The 23,310-nt window shown below is 44.2% G+C and overlaps 1 protein-coding gene across 1 annotated transcript; it reads right to left on the minus strand.

Moving 5' to 3' along the window:
- SLC10A1 (solute carrier family 10 member 1) lies at positions 1 to 22,456 on the minus strand. The gene is made up of 5 exons (XM_055538455.1): positions 22,101 to 22,456; positions 10,142 to 10,352; positions 3,246 to 3,424; positions 2,025 to 2,221; positions 1 to 244 (listed from the first exon to the last, which is right to left on the minus strand). Exons 1-5 carry the CDS (start codon positions 22,454 to 22,456, stop codon positions 75 to 77), a joined length of 1,113 nt encoding a protein of 370 aa, XP_055394430.1. The 3' UTR covers positions 1 to 74.
- Between the last annotated feature and the right edge of the window lie 854 nt (positions 22,457 to 23,310).

The following is a 23,310-nucleotide window of genomic DNA, read 5'->3' on the forward strand; positions in this document are numbered from 1 at the left end:
GACTAATAGTTTATGCTGGAAATGCTGGAGAGAGACTAATCACACCACAGGTGGATCCTCTTTCTGCTCTCTCTTCAGTTTGCCATGTTGAGTTGCTCAATTGCCTTCTGACCAGAATCCATCTCTTTGGGGAAGCCGGAAGTAAACCCAACATCACACTCCTCCCCTTTGTAAGTGCCATTTCCCAGAGCTGTTGGGAGGGTTTCTTCAGTTGCATCAACTTTGTAGGTCATTTTTGTGTCATCTGTAAAGTTGAAAAGGGTCATGGGTTAGGAAGAACAAAAGAGTGATTAAGAAACTTGTTCTGTCTGGGGGATAATATCAACTTACCCTTAGGGTGTGCTGTTTTTTTTTCTCGTATCTCTTGACCACCTCTCTCCCCATGACTTAGTCAAACTGAGGAAAAATTAGGTTTCCCCTCAACAACTCTAATGATAATACTAGTAACAAAGGGTCTAATAAAGAGTGCTAAGGTCTAGAGAGCACTGACTCTGCTTCACTCCGTCTCTATCATCTTAGTACAAGCGGTACAGTTGAGTTGAGTCCATGTAAGCAATGGTTGACTTGCATTCTGGGACCAGTGGGGGCAGGGAGCAAAGCACTGTAAGTGAGAAGTCTTCCCAGAGGTGTTTCCATTACGCCTGTTGTGGTGTTGGGTTTACTTCTGCCTACATGGTGGTAGCAAGGAGAGATGCTTAGGGTTCACTTTTCCCATTTTCCCATCTTTCTAGAAGGGTACAAGGGTCCCAAGTGCAAAAACTGACAGATCCTTAAACTTGAACACTACTTGGGCCCAGACAGTATGTGAGATGAGTAATTTTCACTTAGTTTTCTCACAAGAAATCTTCCTACATACATTGATTTCTAGAGCCAGAGGCTGTAGAATATGGCCTCTTGGCATTTCAGCCCTTTGTGGTACTAAAACCGCAAGCCTGGGGATCTGGAATTTTTTTGTTAAGAGGGTGGAAATCTTGAATGGTAACAAATAGCTTGAGTTAATCTTAGAGAAGTATCAGACTGCATACTTATCTATAGCTCTAGTTTTCAAGCAGAGCTGAGTAAAAATGGTTCATAAGTAATGATCAGTTATTTATTGGTTTCTTTTTGGCTGCTTGATAACCAAGATTACATCTTTTAAGTTACTGTAAGTCTTCATTTGCTACTGTAAGATAAATTCCACCAGGGTAAGTTGTTTCTTTCTCCTAGGGTGTGAATCAGTCTCTGGGTCTTGAAGAGGTCTTCAAGACATCTTCAAGTTTATAGGAAGTTGAGTCAGTTGAAGAATGAGTGGTTAAGATGAATATACTAATGTTTAGAGTTACAAAATACTGAAATATGTTACCAAGTGAGATTGAGTTTTCTGGGTTTGAAAAAAGATACTGAAGAAAAAAAAAGATTTGATGTTCACTTTGAGGAAAGGAGTCAGTGGGCTTTCTTGAAGTTTGTATCTTGAAGAGAATGAATACTCTTGAGCATCTTAAAAAAGAGATGCTATTGGCTAGGAATTTGTTAATCCCTTAGTAATTAGATTAAATCTAGATTAATAGTTGACTTTTTGTTACTGTGTAACCAGAGTTGGAATCCTCATTTTTTGGTTCTGGTTTATTAGACTGCATTGCTTTCATGTTTTCCCTCATAAAGCAATGCCAGTGGTGCTGGGGCTCTGACCTGGTTTCATGGCTTGAGAAACCTACTCTTAACACAGAATCTTACTGATCTTGTAACCATGTAACGCTTAAGACCGTTCTGTCCGATTCATCCGCGTGGTCTCCCTAGTTAAAGCAGCCCAAATCCCCTCTGTTCCATGAGGCAAAGTCCACAGCTTACTCTCCCAGCGAAAATGAGATACACTTACTATGGGTAGTTTGAGTCTTTGAAATTCCTTCCTGCGCATTGGTGCTGTCTGGTTCCTAATGACTTTATGGGTTACAGCCCCTCTTGAAAGGTCCTTGCCAGAGACAATTGCTGGTGAAAACATGTCCCAGGTGAGAGTAGAGCTCAAAGGGGAATGATTCAGTACTTACCTCTGGGAGTCTTGAATTTCTTATAGCACCTAAAGATGGCAATAAGGAGAAGCCCTTCTCCAATCTGGAAAATCATATACAGGAGAGGAAAGAAGAAAAGTGGTCCGATGACTTCAGGGGGGAAGGTCACATTGAGGATGGTGGAGCAGAGTTGAATATTTTGGCATCCAGTCTCCATGCTGACTGTGCGTTTGCATCTGTGTTGATTAAAAAACAACCAAATGCCTTCAGAGAAGTGAAGCAACTTCACTTGGTCATCTTTCTCCCAAATACTTTATAAGAGAGACTAACAGTCCAACACAGAAAGAGGGAACTGAGCCACATGCACAGGGTTTTGAGAAAAGTCAAATTGACCCATTTCTTAGGTCACTAATCCAGCCTTGTGGAAAATGGTGACCAGTAGGTCCATGTTGGGGAGTTTTTAATGAGGGAATTTTTGATTAGCTTAGAAATCTACAGTTTGTCACTTGTGGAATTACCAAAATGAATTTTAGAGAAAATGGCTATGGGGAGAAAAGATACGATCCAGTATCATTCATTGGCACATGTTGGGTTACATATAGGACAAATATGATTTCAGCATAAAGTAAAAGATTGTCTAAATGTCTGGGAACCTTGTCCTGTGGTCTGATTTCTGGCTTGGATGTCTTCACAACTGAAAGTTTGGTTCCATTATCTGCCTTTAGGACACATTCTCTTGCTTTACACTTTATGGGCTAAAGAATGTACTGTTATATTTAATACAACATTTTATTCACTGAATTGCAATTAGTGATTAAAATAGATCTTTGCTAAAAAATTGTAAGCATGGTCTCTGCACATTTATTAATAAAGTTGCCACCCCAAGGTGGTGTGTTACAACTAAAACCTAGACAGAAAAGGAGGCAAAGTGGAAGGGATCCTTTTCCTCATCAAGGCTTGTCATGAAGACATGGAGCTATTCCGCTGCCGTTTACTACCAGGGAGTTGGGCAGGTGGTGGAATCTAGGCTCTGCTAGGGAGCACTTCGCCATGAACTGTTCCTCTTTGTGTGATTAGATACCTTTGGATTTTGTTTCTCTGTGTTATTCATCCAGTACCTCCCCACTGTTCCTCAGTCCAATTGCCTTGTTCCATTTTTGCATTTGAATATATTGTTTAAAAATTATCTTCCCCAGATTGTGGATCTTATCTTTTTCCTGAAAGGCGTGGGACAGTGGGACCTAAAACAATAATACCTACCGTCCATTGAGGCAAAAAAGAGCAGAGAGAAGGTAGCCTAGCAGGAAGCCGATGAAAGGCATCAGGGAGGAGGTGGCCAGCAAGTGTGGTGTCATGACAAACAAGATGCTCTTGCCCACGTTGAGGGCGGAGAGCACTACAACAGCCACACTGCACAAAAGCAGGAGGATGATCCCTCCCTGCGAATAAGGACAAGAAGAAAAGGCAGTTAAAAGGGTGTGGGGATACGGAGGAACACAGAGAGCTAGGGAAGCGCTGGTGGATACCGAAGGTGGAAAACATTTTAATAAACATATTTGAAGTGGAAGGGAGTACGCAAGACCTTTATCGTCATCTTGGAATTCTTACCTGTAGCTGGGCAGCTTGCTGGAGGTCATAGATCTGATTACCTTGTTACTGAAAGCTCAGCCAGACATAGTTTCTGATAGACATCTCTGAGTAGCGGGTTTTCAGTGAAGTGCTGTGACTCTGAAGGATGAGACTATTCAGCCCTCTGGCAAAGTGGGTATTGTAAATGAAAGTTCTCTTTACGCATCCCAGCAATACTTTGGATGCTCTGGATATTTTGGAACTGAGTAGAAGCTGTTCTTAGAACTTGTCGTACTTGTCTTAAATACCTCTTTTATGGGTAGGGACTTCATCTATTTTAGGATGAATCTGATTTCTGGAAGTTGCCAAAAATTTGAAGCAATGCTGATTAAAGCAGGTAATGCAGTCAGATAATGTGGTTTTAGATCTGAATGATGTATAGGGATGAGTGCTTTTCTTGAGTGACTTGCAAATTGGGATGATAGGAAAGTTCCTAAAAGGAGTTTCAGATAGCTCAGGTAATGCATCTTTAGAAACAGTGCAGGTCCACCCTACCCCAGGTGAGAGCTGTGAAAGCAACTGTCATCAGAAACAGTGGTATGTTTTTGTTTATTTTAAAATTACGATTTTATAGTTGGATCTTACATACCACTTAGAATTTTCAGTAGGCAATTTATCATGAAATTAGAATGTTAAGAATTTTCTCTACTAAGGAGGATTCAAGGCTTCAAAGAGTGTTACGTGTCTGCATTTTAGAGAGTGACATCTAAACTGATGAAAATACATGCATAAACTTAAGCTCTGTCCCTCTCATCCTCTGAGCTGTGGTGTTTAGTCACTTAACTTGTGTCCGACTCTTTGCAACCCTGTGGACTGCAACCACAAGGCTCCTCTGTCCATGGGATTTCCCAGGCAAGAATACTGGATGGGTTGCCATTTCCTTCTCCAGGTGATCTTCCTGACCCAGGGATTGAACCCTCATCTCCTGCACCGGCAGGCGAATTCTTTATCCCTGAGCCACCAGGGAAGCCTTGTCTTCTCAGTACAAGTGTGTGCAGCAAACCTTCCTTGAACTTACTGTGTTCTGTAATGGTTATGGTTCCATTTCTAGCTCATTTCACACCTGTGTTTGGTATTTCCTAATGCAATTAAAAAAAAAATGTGGTAAAATATATAGAACACAAAAGTTGTCATTTTAACCATTTTTGAGTGTATAATTCAGTGGCATTAATTACATTCACAATGTTGTCCTAGTGACAATTTAACGTTTGTTTATGTTGCTCTACTTGCAACTGCGCAGTTCCGTGTTTCTAAACCATGTTGCAACTGATAATCATATAAAACAGCACGTATACTGTTGGTGGTCCTGTCCCAGGATAGGAAGGAATCTCACTAGTAACGACTTCAAGTTTTATTGAGAGACTATTAGCTGATACAACTGACAGGGAGGCCTGGAGTGCTGCAGTCCATGGGATTGCAAGAAGTCGAACATGACTGAGTGACTGAACAACAAAAATTAACTGATTAACTGCTTAGTTCACCCTTGGGTTTTGAGTTAATTTCTCCTTTTGGATTTTTTGCCTCTTGGGTTTGTCCTCTACCTGATGTCCAGATTTTGTTCTGAAGAGGGTAATGAAGAATGTAGGAGGTATTGGGCTACAAGGATTGTGAATCCGGAAGCCCTCTTTGCCTGCATGAGGATTAATCTCAAGCCCTCATTCCCATTCTCCCATTCTTGGGGCCTTTAGAGTGGTTGTCAGCATAGACATTGATGTGACCCGGGTGTGAAAACTGGCTTAGCCCTTCTCAAGATACGTAAACTGGTGAGTCCTTCAGCTTTTGGAATGAGGTTGACAGCACAGCACCTAGCATCTTAGAACCACTGACCGCTTTGTAGCTTGTAGGGAAAGGAGTGGAGTGTAACATCCCACAGTTTCTTGTCACTTGGATCTCCTGTCCATGACCTCTTGCTAAGAAGAGAGGCCACAGTAGTTGTTTTTCCATAGGTGACCATGTTTTCTGTCACCTGCATTGCCCTGTCATTGCTGACTAAAGCTGTTTGAGTGTCCATCTGTTCATGGGCAGCCAGCTCAGCTTGCCAGTGATCCAGGAGATAACCTGGCCAAAGTCTTCCCATGTAGGTGACCTGGTTGGTGAGTGACCCAACGAGGAAATCAATCCTCTCATTTAGGGAGTTTGTAGAGTTACAGAGAAAGGGAGGCAAGAGCAGAGACAAGTGTGAAAATTTTGACACGGAGGCCCGCAGGCTGCAGAAGTCACAAGGTGGCATAAACTGAGACAAAGGAGAGTCAGGTCTTCGATCAGTAGCAACAGGTATGGGGAAAGCATAGGTAGCGTGGTTGAGTCAATGTCAGGGTGGGATCCTTATTATAATGAGAGTGGTGAGTGGCTTATGCTGAGTGGCACCTGGACTCGTCATGCTCAGGTTCACCAACTTTCTAACCACATAGGCTTGAATAAACTCCTGCATGGGTGAGTTACAGTATTACTTGAATTACCTTTCCAAATGGTGAAAGGGTTGCTCAGTTGTGTCTGACTCTTTGTGACCCCCCTGTAGCCTGCCAGTCTCCTCCATTCATGGGATCTTCCAGGCAAGAACACTGGAGTGGGTTGCCATTTCCTTCTCCAGGGGATCTTCCAGACCCAGGTCTCCCACATTGCAGGCAGATGCTTTACCATCTGAGCTACCAGGGAAGCCCAAATAGGGCATCCTTAAAATTGTATCTTGGTGTGTCCAAATGTGACCTCTCACTAGGGAATGCAACTGGTTGAGCAGAGTTTGAACAGATAGCTTCTGTCAGAGCCACTTATCAGAAGTTGGGTAATTTTGATTTGAAAGTCTCTAGGAGTGTTTGGTATGCAAAGAAGCTGGGACAGTTGTTGCAGCTTGTAACTCACTACATTATGAATCGGGGAGATTAAGAATGAGCATAGTCCTCAAAGAAATGTAAAAGCAAGAAAATTTCAGCCTTTACATCTTGGCCACTTACTTTTATCTGCAACCTCACGGGAATGATATCTTGTTTGGGAGCAATTGATAAATGGAGCTGTTGCCCTTCTGCTTGTCTAACCTTGGAGGTTTGGCCAGCGGCAAAGCAGGTCCCAAGATACACTTACATTTTATGTGATTCTTTGTTACTGGCTCCTGTTTTTTCTGTCCAGGTATACCTCAGCCCTTTTAATGTTCTCTGGGGTCATTTGCTGTAGAATTGAGTCATGGATGTGTAACAAAACAGGTATGAGAGACATTCCCTGGGCCTCAGTTATTCTATATATAAAATGAGAATAAGGCAGGAGACTACCTCATTTTGAAGCCCTCTCTAGCTTTAAGATCTGAGATTCTTTTTTCCATCCTCAGAAGACTTTTAAAAAAAATTGAAGTGTACTTGATTTACAGTGTTGTGTTAATTTCTGCTGTACAGCAAAGTGACTCAGATACATTTCATATTCTTTTACATTTCCTCACAGGATAGTGAATATGGCTGACAGTGCTATGCAGTGGGCCCTTGTCCATCCATCTGTATACATCAGTTTACTAACCCCAAACCCCCATTCCATCCTTCTCTACTGCCCCTCTCCCTCTTGGCAACAAGTCTGTTCTCTATGTCTGTGAGTCTGTTTCTGTTTCACAGTTAAGTTCATTCATGTCATATTTTAGATTCCACATATAAGTGATCGCTTACAGTATTTGTCATTCTCAGAAGAATACTTAGATCAGGAGACATGTTATATCAGTTGCTTTTGGGGTTCTAGTCTCTGGTTTCACCTACAAAGTGGAGGAGGGCAGAGTTGCTTAAGTGATATCGGGGTCATTTCACATTTTTATCTTCTGTGATATATTTTTCCTTTTGTTTCTACATTCCACAAGCTCTTCAGTGAGATGACAGGTTCATGTTTCTGGTTTTTTTCTTTTTCTATTCATGTGTGGGAGAGACAGGATTTGTCCTCTATTCCTTTGTTTATTCTCAGGCATTAGATGTGAGTGTTAGAGAATTCAGTGTTAAGACACAGCCTTAGGATCTTCTTGCAGGTGTGTGGGGAATAAAAACAAGTGGTATTTTTAATTCGAATACAATAAATGCTACAAGGATGTTGGGTGATAAGGGAGCAAATAGGACACACATTCTGTCCAAGCTTGTGGGTTGAGAACAGCTTCCCGGAAGAGGTGCTAATTGTGTTGAGACTTGAAGGATGTGTCCAGTGAAAGGTGGTGGTGAGGGAGGTGGGACTTTGGAGAGAGGAGTATTCCAGGCAGAGGGAAGGGCATGTGCAAAGAAAAGAGCTGACACTGGAGAGGTTGGTTGAGACCAAATTAAGAAAGGGCTGAGGAGCCTCATGACTCCTGGGGCAGAATAAGGAACCAATGAGGGGCTTTAAGCAATAGAGTGACATGATAGTTTGTTCTTTCCAGACTCAGGTTAAAATTAGGTAAGGGAACCAGGTTAGAAGACTGAGTAGCTGAGTGTGAGAGGAGAGTGGCCTGAATGAAGACAGTGGATGCAGGGATGGAGAGACATGGACTCAAGCAAAAGAAGGCAGAACTGGCAATTGGTGATTAGTGTGGGTGGGGAGGGAGAGAGGACGCGGAGAATGGCTTTCTGGTTTCTGGCTCAGGCAGTTGGGCACATTAAATGCTTCATTGAGATGATGACACAGGGAGGAGGGAAGAGCAAGTTTGAGGAAATGGTTTAAATTTAAAACATACTGAGTTTTAAATGCCTGAGGCATATTCAGTAGAAAGATTTGGTAGTTAATACATGGATTCTGAAGTCAGGAGAGACGTGAGCGCTGAAGTTATTGTTCTGGTGGTCATCAGCTTGTAGATGGCTGTTGAGATGGGCCAGATCTCATGGTGGGAAGGTCCTGGGCTTAGGTAAGAAAAGCAGAAACCTTGGGCTGAATGCAGAGAAGTAACCTTTGCCAGAGGAACTCACAAGGGAGTTTGAAAAGAAATGCTGGAGAGGTGGTAGGAAAGCAGGTGCCCTGTCACTAAAGCTGAGGAGAAAGATTTCTGAGATGGAGGCAGTGGTCAGCCATATCAAAAACCACTAAAAGAATAGTTGAGACATGTCTGTCGGATTTGGGGAAGAAAGTGGAGCAAGTGGTCATCAAAATGTGAGTGGATGGGAGACTGAGGAGTAGACACTGATTGATGAGGGTTGGTCACTGGTGAACAGCCCTGGGGGCTGGGTAGGAGTGGAAGGTAGGTGGGGGCAGTGGGTGTCTGCTGGGAGCACGGCTAGGACGGGGAGGAAAGACAGGTGTTGGCTGAAGGACGTACAGTCCAGTGACTACTTAACTAAAAAAAAAAGGAGAGATGTAAACCAGAACCGATGTTGATTGGGAAGAATTAATATGGTGTCATTCTAAAAATGAGAGTGAGGAGGAGGCTGTGGGGATACAGGATGTGATGAATAAAAGGAGATTACTGAGAAGCAAGGGTGAAAACGGAAGATGCTGTCCAGAGCAGAGTGGGGTGACCAGCCATTTGGCAGGAGACTTCACATCTTCCAGCAGGTCAGGAGGGGAACTGTGGCTGTGGTATTAGGACTGCACCAGGGCAAGGGCAAAAATCTACCTTTGACAATGGCACTGTGAAAATGGAAAGACCTTGGAAACCCGACCAAACCTCTGTTCCAGACCTAAAGCTGCTGCCAAGCCTTGCGCTTCCAAGTAGTGTACCCTGTAGACCGGCTCAAAGGCATAGACCCAGGGGCAGGAACAAAAACAGGCCTTCAGGAGGCAGAGTTTATCCTGAGGACCAGGTTGGCACTTGGATCCCAGGGGTGAGCAGTGAACCAGAGGAGAGACTGATGGGGAGTGAGCTCCAAGGTCATAAGAGTTGTCAGAGGGAGCTCTCTAAGGGTCTGGTTTTTCCAAAGGCAAGGCAGTGGCATGGTGCCCTCACAGCACTCCCCCACACCCTTTGGGACCAACTCTCCACTTTCCTCCCATCCCATTCCCAAAGTGCTATGAGTGTGCCTACCAGCTCTTCTGGTCTCTTCCCCTCCACCTTCTCATCTAGTCAGCCATGTTTGCCTTTGGTCTCCCTCTGAACTCTATTCAGGCATTTCCTTAGGCTTACCCAAATCTGACCCTTTATTCATGATCTCGCTCAAGACCACCCCTCCTTCCATCCTCCAGAGAAGCCTTTCTTGACTACCTGGCCCTTATTAACCTTACCTTCTTGCATTCTGCTAATGCCTGACTATACACTCTTGGGTCTTGTTTCTCACGTGTTACTGATTTTCTGTGATTAAACTTTGAGGCCAGTGAATCCTTAGAGAGTAGCATAAAACGTAACATCTAGTAGGTACATGATAAAAGCTTAATTATCAAAATGGTTGTATGTTGTGTGTGGTGTTTTCCTTTTTTTTCCTGTTAACGCTTCAAAAATTGCTCTCATATGCATTACAATCTCATGAAGTAGGTTGTATCAATAGCAGACTATTTTTTTAAGCAAGGAAAGAAAACTGACACAGAAAAAGCCCAAATGACTCGGTTCAAGCCATTTACTGCTACGATGGTGGGGTTCTCACTCCCTGCCCAGACCCCCAGGTTCTTACCTTGGTGACATAGCGTACGTATTGTGGCCGTTTGGATTTGAGGATGATGCCTATGGTGCAAGGGATGAGAATCAGGATCAGTGATATCATGATGCCGCCGTAGGGCACCTTGTCCTTCAGGGACCCATCATAGATGCCCCTGGAGTAAAGGTACAGGAGGAGGGGCATCATGCCCAGGGCAAAGAAGGTGGAGCAGGTGGTCATCACGATGCTGAGAGGGAGACATAGGAAAAATGCAGAGAGAGAGGGCGCTCATTAATTCAGGCGTACCTCATTTTATTGCAGTTCACAGTTGTGTTTTTATAAAATGAGCGTTCATGGCAGTCCTGCATCAAGTCTATTGGTGCTGTTTTTCCAACAGCATTTGCTCACTTCGTGTCTCGTCATGTTTTAGTAAGTCTTGCAGTATTTCACGCTTTTTCATTGTATTTGTCACAGTGATTTTTGATATTACTATTGTAATTGTTTAGGGGCACTGCGAGTCATGCTCATGTAAGATGGCGAACTTCAAGGATATAAATGTTGTGTGTGTTTTGACTGCTCCCCCTTTTCTCTCTCCTCGAGCCTCCTTGTTCCTTGAGACACAATACTGAAATTAGGCCAATTACAAACCCCACACTGGTCTCTTAAGTGTTCAAGTGAAAGGTAGGGTCAGATGTCTCTTATGTTTTTAAGTTAAAAGGTAGAAATGTTTACTCTTAGGAAATTCTGTGGAAATCCCAGGCAGGCTGAAGGCCAGGCCTCTTGCACCAAACGCCAGTTGTAAGTGCAAGGGAAAAGTTCTTGAAGAAAATTATAAGTGCTACCCTAGTGAACTCAGGAATGAGAAGAAAGCAAAACAGCCTTATGGAGAAAGTTGTAGGGATCTAAAGAGACAATCAAACCAGCCACAACAGTCCCTTAAGCCAAAGCTTGATCCAGATCAAGGCCTGAACTCTCTTCAATTCTAGGAAGGCTCAGAGAGGTGAGGAATCTGCAGAAGAAACATGGATGTTTCTTGCCATATGCATATATGTGCAAGTGCAAGGGGAAGCAGCAAGTTCTTGTGTAGAAGCTGCAAGTTATCCAGAAGATCTTCCTAAGATCATCAGTGAAGATGGCCATGCTAAAGAGATTTTCAGTGCAGACGAAACAGTGTTCTATCAGAAGAAGATGCATCTACAGCTGCCACAGATAGTAACTCCTCTGATGGATCTGTGCAAAGTTAACAGAAAATCTTCAGGAAAGGATTTACTATTCTAGATGGCCATTCATGATTCCTGGAAAGAGGTCAAAATATCAATGTTACAGGAGTTTAAAAGAAGTTAATTTCAGGCCTCGTGGATGACTGAGCAATTCAAGACTAGAGGAAGCAACTACAGACGTGACTGGGGGGAAAATAGCAAGAGAACTAGAAGTGGAGCCTGCAAATGTGACTGAAGTGCTGCAACGCCTGGTAAAACCTGAATGGATACGGAGTTGCTTCTTGAGATTGCCACAGCCGCCCTCACCTTCAGCAGCCACCATCCTGATCAACATTGAGGCAACACCCTTTACTGGCAAAAACATTACAACTTGCTGAAGGCTCAGATCATGGTTAGCATTTTTTAGCAATAAAGTATTTTTAAATTAAGATATGTAAATTTTTTTAGACACAATGCTATTGTACCTTTAATAAGTCACAGTATAGTTTAAAAGTAACATGTATATGCACCAGGAAACCAAAAAATCCACATGACTTAACATCATTGTGATATTCTGCTTTATGGTAGTGGTAGGGAAATGAATTTGCAGTATCTCCAGGGTATGCCTGTACTATTTGTGGAGTGCCTGCTGTGTGCCAGGCATGGCGTGAAGAATCTTGAATGCATTGCTTTGTTTCCTCTTGCCAGTAGTTTGAGGAGGTAAGCATATGATCTCCTTTTTACTGATGAGGAAGCTGGGGACTTGAAGGGTTGTGACTTGCCTAGGATCACAAAGGTGGGAAGGCTGAGATTTGAACCCAGGTACCTGTACACTTCACTGTGAAAGGAGCCATTTTGATCTCCTCCGTAATAGAACTCTTTTTGCTCTCTATACTTGTACATATGCACAGCCCATTTTGAAAAAAGCTGTGCGATCCCATCACTGACTATAGCCCGTTGGATCATAGAATAACATCTGATCTACAGTGGCTAAGTGCCTGCCTTTAGAGTCTAGGGCATGGCTGGACATAGTGGTTCTGTCTGACTAAAATAACAAAGATCAAGCACATCAAGAACATTTTCTCTCAGGGAGTTTGAATGTATACACAATTATAGAGCACTTGGTCTTTGAGAGTGGGTGGCATGGGAGGGATTTCAAAAACCAAAAAACATGCAAAGAAAAAGCAGTAAACAGAGGTTATGATTAATTGTGAAAGTCACTCAGTCTTATCTGACTCTTTGCGACCCATAGTCCATGGAATTTTCCAGGCCAGAATACTGGAGTGGGTAGCCTTTCCCTTCTCCAGGGGATCTTCCCAACCCAGGATTGAACCCAGGTCTCCCACATTGCAGGTGGATTCTTGACCAGCTGAGCCATGAGGGAAGCCCATATGATTAAGAAGACTGTGTAAAAAAACACGTTAATTGAAGGAGCACAATAGTGGAGTATTAGAGAAGGCAGCAATAGTTACCACTGTCAAGTGACAAGATAATCTGCTCATCAGACCTGTTTTATATCTTGAATAATAATCTAGTCCCCAACACTTGAGGACTTCTTAGGTGGTGCTAGTGGTAAAGAACCTGCCTGCCAATAAAGGAGATGTAAGAGATGTGGGTTCGATCCCTAGGTTGGGAAGATCCCCTGGAGGAGGGCATGGCAGCCCACTCCAGTATTCTTGCCTGGACATTCCCATGGAGCCTGGCAGGCTACATTCCTGTCCAGGAGCCACAAAGAGTTGCGCACGACTGAAGCAGCATGCACACGTACACACACCCAACATTGATATTCTCATGTCCTTTATGTTTTGGCTTGGCTTTAACATTATTTAAGATAAATTGAGTGTGAGTTTCAGATCCTGAATAACAATGTATCTTCCCAGTTCTCATTGGTACCCTAACTGCCCTATTGCTATCTGCATTTGGAATCTCATCCTTGTTAATCTCAGAACACTGTGTAGGAAGAGGCCCTTCAGAAAGACCAACGGGGAGAGGAAGCTGCTAGGGAACATTCTTGGATTTGTAGACATTTACTTTACAATATATGCTTTGGCGTCCATTCTAGTGAGAAGGTTGGGGATGAGGGCTTGATATGACCATCAACTACATCCTAGTCCAAAGGGTCTGGAGTATAGCCATCAAGAACATAATTGGTGGATGTATCACAAGGAGTCAGAAGCTGAGGAGAGACCCTCAAAAGATACTGTGGACTGAATGAGAACCTCCCCCCAACATACTCATGAACACCTAAAACACTTAAGCACAAACTCCAGCTTGTAAGAAACGGAGGGAGGATTCCAGGGACTAGAAACAAAGAATGTCGAGTAATTAGTAGGCTTGTGCTTAAGCTGCAGCATGTGGAGGAGTAGATGATAGGGTGTTAGTCTTGGTAATCTGGTGTTTATGTTTTAATACCCAAGGGAGGGGCCAGAATTGAGACTTTAAGCCTATGAAAAAAGGAGAGATGAAACAAATGTTTACTCAGTAATCAATACTCCAAAAGGACTATTGGAAAAATAGAACATTTAATTCTCTTATGGGTTGAATATGAAATCATAATGGAAAAAGGAATAGAAGAATATAGTATTTTAAAATATGGGGAGATGACAGAGGATGAAATGGTTGGATGGCATCACCAACTCTTGAGCAAGCTCTGGGAGTTGGTGATGGACAGGAAGAGCCTGATGTGCTGCAGTCCATGGGGTCGCAAAGAGTTTGACATGACTGAGCAACTGAACTGAACTGACTTAGGATTAGGCTATGACTTCTTAGATGTGATACCTAAAGCACAGGTAACCAAAGGAAAAACAGGTAACTTTGACTTCAAAACCTAAAAAACTGCTTCAAAGGATACTCAAAATAAGTCTCCCACATAACGGGAGAAAATATTTGCAAATCATTTAGGTGTCCAGTATCCAGAATATATAAGGAACTCATAATTCAACAGCTAAAAAACTCCAAATAACTCAATTTAAAAATGGTCAAAGGACTTGAATAGGCATTTCGCCAAAGATACAAAGTTGGCCAACAAGCACATGAAAAGATGCTCAACACCATTAGTTATAAAAGAAATACAAATTAAAACTGATAATGAAATGATAAAGTGGTAATGAGATACCACTTCACACCCACTAGCAGAGCTAAGCAATAAAAATGATAAGTCTCGGTGAGAATGTGGAGAAACGAATCCTCTCATGTTTCTGATGGGCATGTAAAAATGGTGTAACTGCTCTGGAAAAGTTTGACAGCTGTAAAAAAGTTAAACATAGAGCTATCTGCTGCTTCTTGGTATATACCCATAAGGGAAGCATATGTTTACACAAGTACATACAAGTGTTCAGAGCAACATTAGTTATAGCTGAAAAGTGGAATATAAAATATTGATGGATAAGCAAATTGTGGTGTATTCATGTAATTGAATGTTCTTCAGCCATAAAAAGCAAAGAAGTACCACTATATATATCAGCTATCACAAAGATGAATCTTGAAAACACGGCAAGTGAAGGAATCAAAAACACGAAAGGCTAGGTATTATATGATTCCATTTACATGAAATCCATAGGGACAAAATAGATTTGTGGTTGCTGGGGGCTGGAGAGAGAGAATGGGGAGTGACTGCTAATGTGTTTAGGTTTCTTTGGGGGATTATTAAAATGTTTGGGAATTGGTGATAGTTGTACAGTGTGAATATACTATAAACTACTGACTTACACACTTTAAAAAGGTGAATTTTATGGTGGGTGAATTATATCTTAAAAAATAATATTAAAAATCTAAAGGACAAATAAAATTCATCCTTAAGAGGAGAATTTATAGCATGAATGTTTATAAAGGAAAAGAAGAAAGATTAAAAATTAATGAGCTAAGCATTTTATTCAAGAGTTGGAAAGAGAAACCCAATGAAAGAGAAAATATTAAAGATGAGAGAATAACCTTTAAAAATGATATAAGTTGAGAATCAATTACACCAAGAGCAGGTTCTTTACAAAGTCCGATAATATAAATACTTGTGGCGAGGCTAGCCAAGAAAAAGGAGAATGGGCACAAATTGATCTTAGCATGAATGCAAAAAGAAATATAATTTCTGATACAATAGAGATTTTAGAGGACCATAGAAGAAATCAAGGATAGTCTTATATTTTCATTTTTATATTCAGACTGAAAGGACAATTTCCTGGGAAATCTACAAAAACTTAAAATGAAGTTGAAAACCTGAATCAATTTAGACTCACTAAAGACATTTAGTAAACACTTTGAAACCTATTATCCAGACAAACCTCACACAAAATGTATATGATTTTACAGTAGAGTTCTGCTAAGTATTCAAAGTATAGATCGTCTCAGAGTAAAGAAAGGGGAAACATGCCCCAAATTATATATGATTAGTATGAGTTTAGAACCAAAGGTAAAAAAGTCACATGAGAAAGGAAAATTAGGGACCATTCTCATTTACAAACACAGGAGCAAAAGTCACAAAATGTTACCTAGTAAATCTAGCCATGCCTTTATAAAATAATAAAATGAACAAAATGGGTTTATCCCAGCAATATAAAAATGGTTTAATATTAGGCAATCTACTGATATGTATCACTGCATTATTGGATTAAAGAAAAAAAATGGTATAGAAAAGTGTCACTCAACAAAATCCAGTGTTCATGCATGGTAAAAATCACCACACTAGCAACAGAATCGGAGAAGGCAATGGTACCCCACTCCAGTACTCTTGCCTGGAAAAATCCCATGGATGGAGGAGCCTGGTAGGCTTCAGTCCATGGGGTTGTGAAGAGTCGGACACGACTAAGCGACTTCACTTTCACTTTTCACTTTCCTGCATTGGAGAAGGAAATGGCAACCCACTCCAGTGTTCTTGCCTGGAGAATCCCAGGGATGGGGGAGCCTGGTGGCTGTCGTCTATGGGGTCACACAGAGTCGGACACGACTGAAGTGACTTAGCAGCAGCAGCAGCTACAGAATGGATTCCCTTAACCTGAAAAGGGTGATCTGTCCAAAAAATCTACAGGAAATAGAAAACCTAATGGTGAAAAATTAGAGGAATAAAGGAAGGATACCTGTTCTCATCACATTACCTGCTGTAAATTATAGTCTGTACGTCTTTGCTAGCATTGCAAAACAAGAGATAGGAAAACTATATAGAGGGGAAAGGAAGAAACTAAAATATGCTGATGATAGAACTGTCCACAGAGGAAATTCAAGTGAATTTCTGTTATAACTAGTAAATAGAATCCATGAAATTCTGAATACATTAGCAATAAAAGAAAATAATTAGAAATTACTACAAAAAATTATTAGTAAATGAATTTTTAATTATATGGAAGAACTTCCTAATATGAAATGATTGAATAAAAGGAAACCTATACCAGTTTTGTGGATGGGAAAATGCAGTATTGATTTATAAATTTAATGCAAACTTAACCAAACTTTCAGAAATAACTTTTGTCGACTTGAGAGTTAGTCTCAAAATTCAAATGAATGAGTAAAGGGTCAAAAATAATTAACATAATTTCCAAGAATAACAAGGTAGAGCAATTCCTTTCAGTTATCAAAATTTATCATAGAGTTATAATTAAGAAAATGTGATATTGGTACAAGAATAGCCACATAGAAGAGAGATCTCAGACATAAACCCATGCTTATTTGAGCATCTGATCAACAAGAGGTGGTGTTACAAGTTGCTGGAAAAAAATTCACTGATCCTAGGAATTTTTTCTATTCAGGTGGAAAAGATACAATTAGATCACATAATACATACTAGTAAAGATCTTCATGTGAGATGCAAAGCTTTAAAACTTTTCAAACACAGGTGAATGTATATATGACCTTGAAGGCAGTAAAGTGTTTCTTAAATAATCCCCAAAATATAAAATGTCAAGGAAAAATATTAATACAGTTGGTTAAGTTAAAATACACACTGTTTTATATCATTATCAAAACATAAGGTAAGCCCCAAACTGTGAGTAGACTGTTGAAACATGTAAAAACAACAAATGACTACCAATTAATAAGAAGGAAGCACCACCATCCCATAGAAAAATAGGCAAAGGGCATTATTTTCAGAAAGGACACCCAAATGGCCAACGAGATTTGAATAGGTGCTAGACCTCCCGTGAAAGTGAAAGTTGCTCAGTCGTGTCCTACTCTGACTTCGTGGACTGTCCATAGAATTCTCCAGGCCAGATACTGGAGTGGGTAGCCTTTCCCTTCTCCAGGGGATCTTCCTGACCCAGGAATTGAACCCAGGTCTCCTGCATTGCAGGTGGATTCTTTACTAGCTGAGCTATCAGGGAAGCCTATGATGAATTAAATTTAAAACCACCATGACATTTCACCAGATAGCAAAATTGAAAAATCTGACAATTCCAAATACAGATGACGACATGGAGAAACAGGGATCTTCATACACTGCCCTGGGGAGTGAGAAGTAGAACAAGTAGTCTGGATAGATGTTAGATCAAAACGTGTGAACCTCAAGACCCAGCAGTCCTGTGTTCCTGTATGCTCTCACATGTGAGCATAGGGGTAGCAGGCACAAGACTTGCTTAGCAGGAAAGCCGCATAAACGCCTGCCAACAGGACAATGCAAGCAAACTATGGTGGTTGCGGTTTAGTTGCTAAGCCGTGTCTGACTCTTGCAGCCCCATGGACTGTAGCCTACCAGTCTCCTCTGTCCATAGAATTTTCCAGGCAAGAATACTGGAGTGGGTTGCCATTTCCTTTTCCAGGGGCTCTTCCTGACTGGGGATCGAAACCGGGTCTCCTTCACTGCAGGCAGATTCTTAACTGACTGAGCTACCAGGGAAGCCTGGTACAAACTATACTGCAGTTCAAATGCACAAAATAGCTCTTTTATTTTTAAACCTATCATCTCAAAGAAAGTAAGTTGTCAAATGATACGGGTAGTATGATACAGTTCATATAAAGTTTAAAAACATACAAATGTAGGAGTGTATCTTACTGGTGGATATATACATACATAGTATAATATAAAATATAAAAGGGTTTGTGGAAGGGCTGAAAGTCAAATCCTGGGAGGTGCTCCTTGAGTGTAGGAAGAGGGGAATGAGATTGGGAAGGGCATTCAGTAGGCTACACAGCGCTAGCTATTGACCTCTGCCTAGGAGAAAGGCCACACACGAAACTCGTGTGCTTGTTTTGATGACCTTGAACAGGAGTCATGCTTGCTTTGGCTTGGCATGTCGGGAGCTTTGGAATTTGCTCTGGGACTTGGTGTGCCTTGTGCACTGGCGTGTGTGTGGGAGCTGTGCTCCCAGACCTCCTGCTACCTCCTCCGCCCGTGCAAGGGCTGGGCTCTTGGCCTACATTTCTGGTATCTGTAACGGTTGTGATCCTGTTACCCTGAAGGGCAGTGCTGGGAGGGCAGTCCTGTTGTAGCTCTGAGATGGACCTGTCGTGTAGTAACACTGCGAATCTGGATTGCAGGCGGATTCTTTACCAGCTAAGCTACCAGGGAAGCTGGCAACCCTTCTACATCAGAATTAAGACATGGTCCAGGTTTCTGTCTATAGGACCCAGAGTCTGCTATGGACCTTGTCTAGGGGTCCAGGGACCAGGGGGAATGGAGCACATTTCTTTTTTTTTTAAACTTTCCTGCTTAAATTCTCGGAGCCCTCCACACAGCCTGCTTTGGGGCAACTGTATATACCCTGCTTGAGGGACAGGTTTTGAGCTCCTGTTAACAGAGGCACTGGCAGCAGAAGCTGAGGGAGCTGTGAGGGAACCGCTCAGTCTCTGTGGTGAAGTGGGAGACTTCGGGGAACCTGAGTAGCTTCTGTCTCCTGCCTAGTCTTTCATGGTGGGGAGAGCTGTGAGAATCCTTGGGTTGTCTCCACAGCCATTGGCTCTGCTGTCTGCTGTAGGCTGGATGACGGGTGGGGGTGAGCAGGTGAACTTGAGGGGTGGCATAGGTGGTCGTCAAAGGGGCCCAGTTCTCACTGGCCCTCTCTCCTCTGTCCCCCAGGGAGGGCAATTTCTCTTGCCTGTGGGTCCACTGTCTCTTTTGAAGCATGACTCTCGGCATCCTAGAGGAAAGAGCTGCTGTGCCTGGCTGCCTTGAGAGGTCCACCCGGGGCGGGGCGCCCAGCCTTCTGGAATGTGCCTCCTCCCCCTTTCACCCACGAGGATTCCCTCAGCCTCACTCCAGCCGTGAAGCAGAATGACGGGCAAGAGAGACCCTGGGACTGGCTCCGGACACAGCTTGCCCACAGATTCTCAGGAAGCCTCTAGCAAGTCTCTGGACTTCAGCTTTCTCACATGTAAAGGGAATCGGTCTCAACACTCCTTTCTAGTCCACATGGGAATAGCATGGTATTGTACACAGGCCTTAAACCGTAGCCTCTGGGTGGCATCTGGGCCTCTGACATGTACAGTTTGGCTTGCACAGTGTTTTAAAAAATTTGAAATCATTGCCAACAATGAAAAATTTGGAGATTTCACCTTCAAAGGGAGATTCTGTCTTCTCCTGAAAAGCGGGAAGCTATGCCAGCCATGAGTTCCTAATCCCACAACACCCACGGCAGAGATGGATGGCATATGCCCTGTGCAGGGAGGCCCACACCTCAGAGGCTGGCGGTCATCCTCCAGCCACACCGGGCATTGAAGATATTTGAGTGAAAGCACAGGCTTTGGAGCCCCCAGGCCCCGGATAAATGTATTAACCTCTCTAAAGCTCAGTGTCCTCGTCTCTAGAATGGAGCTCCTCATAGCACCTCCTCCTGGAAGCCATATCAGGATCCCATGTAGAGCCTTTGGCCCATTGCCAGTCTGTCTTTTATTATCAGCACCATTATCATTACTATAATACCTGTAACAAGTTGTCCCAGGTGAACTCAATCTGGAATTTGAAGTTTCTGGCAGCTTGTGATGGTGGAGGGTGAGTGGGGTCAGAGGCCTGGTTACATGTACATGGGAGGTTGGTCTGTGGGAAGGGGCTTTATGGCAGAAGGTGGCTGTCCTGCAAAGTATTATCTCTTGAGGGGCCTAGGTGGAAGTGACAGTTCCCAGGCACCCAGACCAGGAGCCTGAGCAAGACAGCATGAGTCACTGGAGGCGCCACTGCTGGAGGCCTAAAGCCCCCAAAAAGCAGGCATTGCCAAAGGGACCTTACTGGCACCCACTGGCTCAAGAGACTGGGACATCTGGTCACTCACACTTAGAGACTCCCCTACTATACTTTACACTGCCTCCCACCTCCCCACCCGCCCGCGCAGCTCTGCTGATACAGAGCCATAAGGCCCTGAGTACCCTGCCAGGCTCCTCTGTCCATGGGGATTCTCCAGGCAGGAATACTGGAGTGGGTTGCCATGCTCTCCTCCAGGAGATCTTCCCAACCCAGAGATCGAACCCAGGTCTCCCGCATTGCAGGTGGATTCTTTACCAGCTGAGCTACCAGGCAAGGTTGCAACCCTTCTACATCAGAATTAAGATATGGTTCAGGTTTCTCTGTATGGGACACAGAGGCTGCATTGGGCCTTGTCTAGATCAGGTCAGGGGCTTGTCTTGCTGCAGGAAGGACCTGGATCAGATAAGGGGAAGAACTTCCTCACAGTGAAGTAGTTGAATACTGGACATGTTCCCGTGAGAGACTGTACAAGCCAGGCTCTCTCTCCATCAAACACCTCAGTAAGGGTTGAATTATATGGGTGGAGAGTCCAGAGCTTCTCAGGCGGCAGGTCCGGGTAACCCCCCATGATCACTATCATTTTTTCATTTAAGTGTCAGCTCCAGCATCACTTGGCATCACCAGGAAGAGGATTCCTTACTTGGCTGGTTTCCTTAGTACAGTTCAGTCAGGGGCAGGGTAGTGACAGGCACAAGCAGATGGACTGTTTTGAATTTACTGCCCTGCCTGGCATGGACTAGCCTCTCCACTGAGGACTGAACCATAAGAGACAGGCTTGAGATGGACAATTAAGTAACAGCCAGAGCTTTTATGCTGGTGAGTTTTCTTCAGCCAGCAGAAGCTGCTGCTGTAGCTGGAGCTGGTCTGATGTGGCTTTGCCCTGGGAAGCATTCCAGACCAGAGTCCCACCTCTTTGGAAGGACCAGTATTCAGCTGCCCCCTGCAGGATTCCACCCTCACTGACTTCTGCTGTAATAGTTTGGGTGGGGGGATGCTGCTGTTGCCTCCTCCCAGTTTGGCTGAGGTGAGGCTTGTCCTGACATGGGACCCTGACCTGGTGCTGGGGACTCCAGGATCTACCTGGCTGTGTCTTTACGCTGAGGTGTTCTTGCCTCTGATGGGTGGAGAGGGGAGGTTCAGAGAGGACAGCCCACTTGCACAGACAGTTGGGGGGATCTTTGGCAATTCCTTCCTGGTCTGCAGGAACTGGAGGTGCTCTTTAGTTCTGAGCCGCCTTGATCTCCTTGGAGATCTTTGGGACTAATCTGCACTCCCTTTCGTATCTCTGGCCTTGAAGCAGAATTCTGCCTACCCTGGCAGATGGGTGAAAGTTCACCAGAGGTCCCTTTGCTTTAAATCAATACAGTATTCCTTCAAGACAGTCCTTGCGCCCCATTTGAGACAACCCTGGGAGTAGGGGCGGGGTCTCTCCAGGATGTCCCTGGACCAGCTGAGCCCCTTTGGCTTGGAGCCTAAGCCAAGATGTACCCCAGCACCTGCCCCCAGCCCAGTGTTAGCTTTTGACCATAAATGGCTGCCACCCCCTGCCCTAACACCCTCCCAGCCCCCATTCACTCCCCTCCTGGCTCTTCGCCTTGACTGCAATCTCCCCAGGTAGCTTCCTTCTCACCCCCAGTCCTACCTCAGGTTCATGTCCCCCTTGATGGCCAGGGTGAAGATGTTGGAGAGGTTCCCCCCCGGCGAGCAGCCGCAGATCAGGATGGCTAGGGCCTCGACGTTATTCAGCTGGAAGAACTTGCCCAGTCCAAAGGCAGTGAGGGGCATGATGCCAAACTGTGCCACCAGAGCGACGGCCAGGCCCTTGGGCCTCCAGAAGTGCGCCTTGATCTTACTGAACTCCATGGTGCAACCCAGCGAGAGCATGATGGTTAACAGCATGATCACCAGAATGACACTCAGCGCCCGGTCGGTGGGCCGCTTGCCGAAGTTGTGCGGGAGGGAGAAGTTGAACGGGGAAGATTGGTTGAAGGCCTCCATCCTCCTGGACGGCAGTGATGGAAGAAAGGCTGAAGACCCTGCACACCCCTGGTTGGTCTACTGACTCCTTGCCCTGCCCAGTCCTTGCTGGGTGCCTTCCTCAATCACTTCCCAGGGCAGGGAGCTTCAGGGCAAAATGTAGATCTGAGCAAATAGAAAGATTATGCAACTGGCTTTCGCCGCAAAAGAGAGAGAGTGTGCCCAGAGCCTTTTCTGTAGGGCTGTTCTTGCCCCTCCTGAATTCCTCAGCCTCTTCTGCCTTCCTGGGTGCCACTAACACCTCTTCTCACCTCCTGGCTGCTTCTGGGACAAGAGGCCTTATATCTCTTCTCCACATCCCCTCACTGCTCCCCCCCTCCCACCTCCGAGCACGCCCACAGGCACTGTGTCCTGAGGACCGATCTGGGTCCAGCCCCTCATTCTCTGCTCAGTCCCAGAGGCCACAGTTTCTCATTCAGGGGAAGGTGCCTCCCCTTGTCCGGACCCAAGGAAGTAACAAGCGTTGAATTTTACCTTTCCTTCTTGGAAAGGAGGTTGTGGGACAGAGGACAGGTGAATTACTGGCTTCTAGATGTGTCCATGACCCTTCTCCTGGAAGAGGAGAAGTGCCTGTGTCCTTCCCACTCAGCCTGGGAAACACTTGTCTTAACCCCAAATCTGGCCACACGAGTTCTTGGGAAGGAACATGCCCCCAAGCAGGCTTACCACCAGGGAGGAGCCTGATGGGATGACCCAGGGGCTCGAAGGAAGCCTGGAAGCACTTTGCCCAAAGGGCAGCTCTGGGGGAACCCTGGCAGGGGAGATGTATTGCAGTCAACAGCCTGAGGAGCCCTGCTGCTTGGGAGACTTGCCTA

Source organism: Bubalus kerabau, chromosome 10, assembly GCF_029407905.1.
Source record: "Bubalus kerabau isolate K-KA32 ecotype Philippines breed swamp buffalo chromosome 10, PCC_UOA_SB_1v2, whole genome shotgun sequence".
Taxonomy (NCBI): domain Eukaryota; kingdom Metazoa; phylum Chordata; class Mammalia; order Artiodactyla; family Bovidae; genus Bubalus; species Bubalus kerabau.

Bases quoted from the DNA above. Each gene is read 5' to 3' on its own strand.
- SLC10A1 (XM_055538455.1), bottom strand. From the start codon at position 22,456: ATGGAGGCCTTCAACCAATCTTCCCCGTTCAACTTCTCCCTCCCGCAC. The intron at 10,353-22,100 runs GTAGGACTGGGG...TCTCCCTCTCAG, and splicing joins AAGGGGGACATGAACCTGAG to CATCGTGATGACCACCTGCT. The intron at 2,222-3,245 runs GTAGGTATTATT...TAATCAACACAG, and splicing joins CTTTTTTGCCTCAATGGACG to ATGCAAACGCACAGTCAGCA.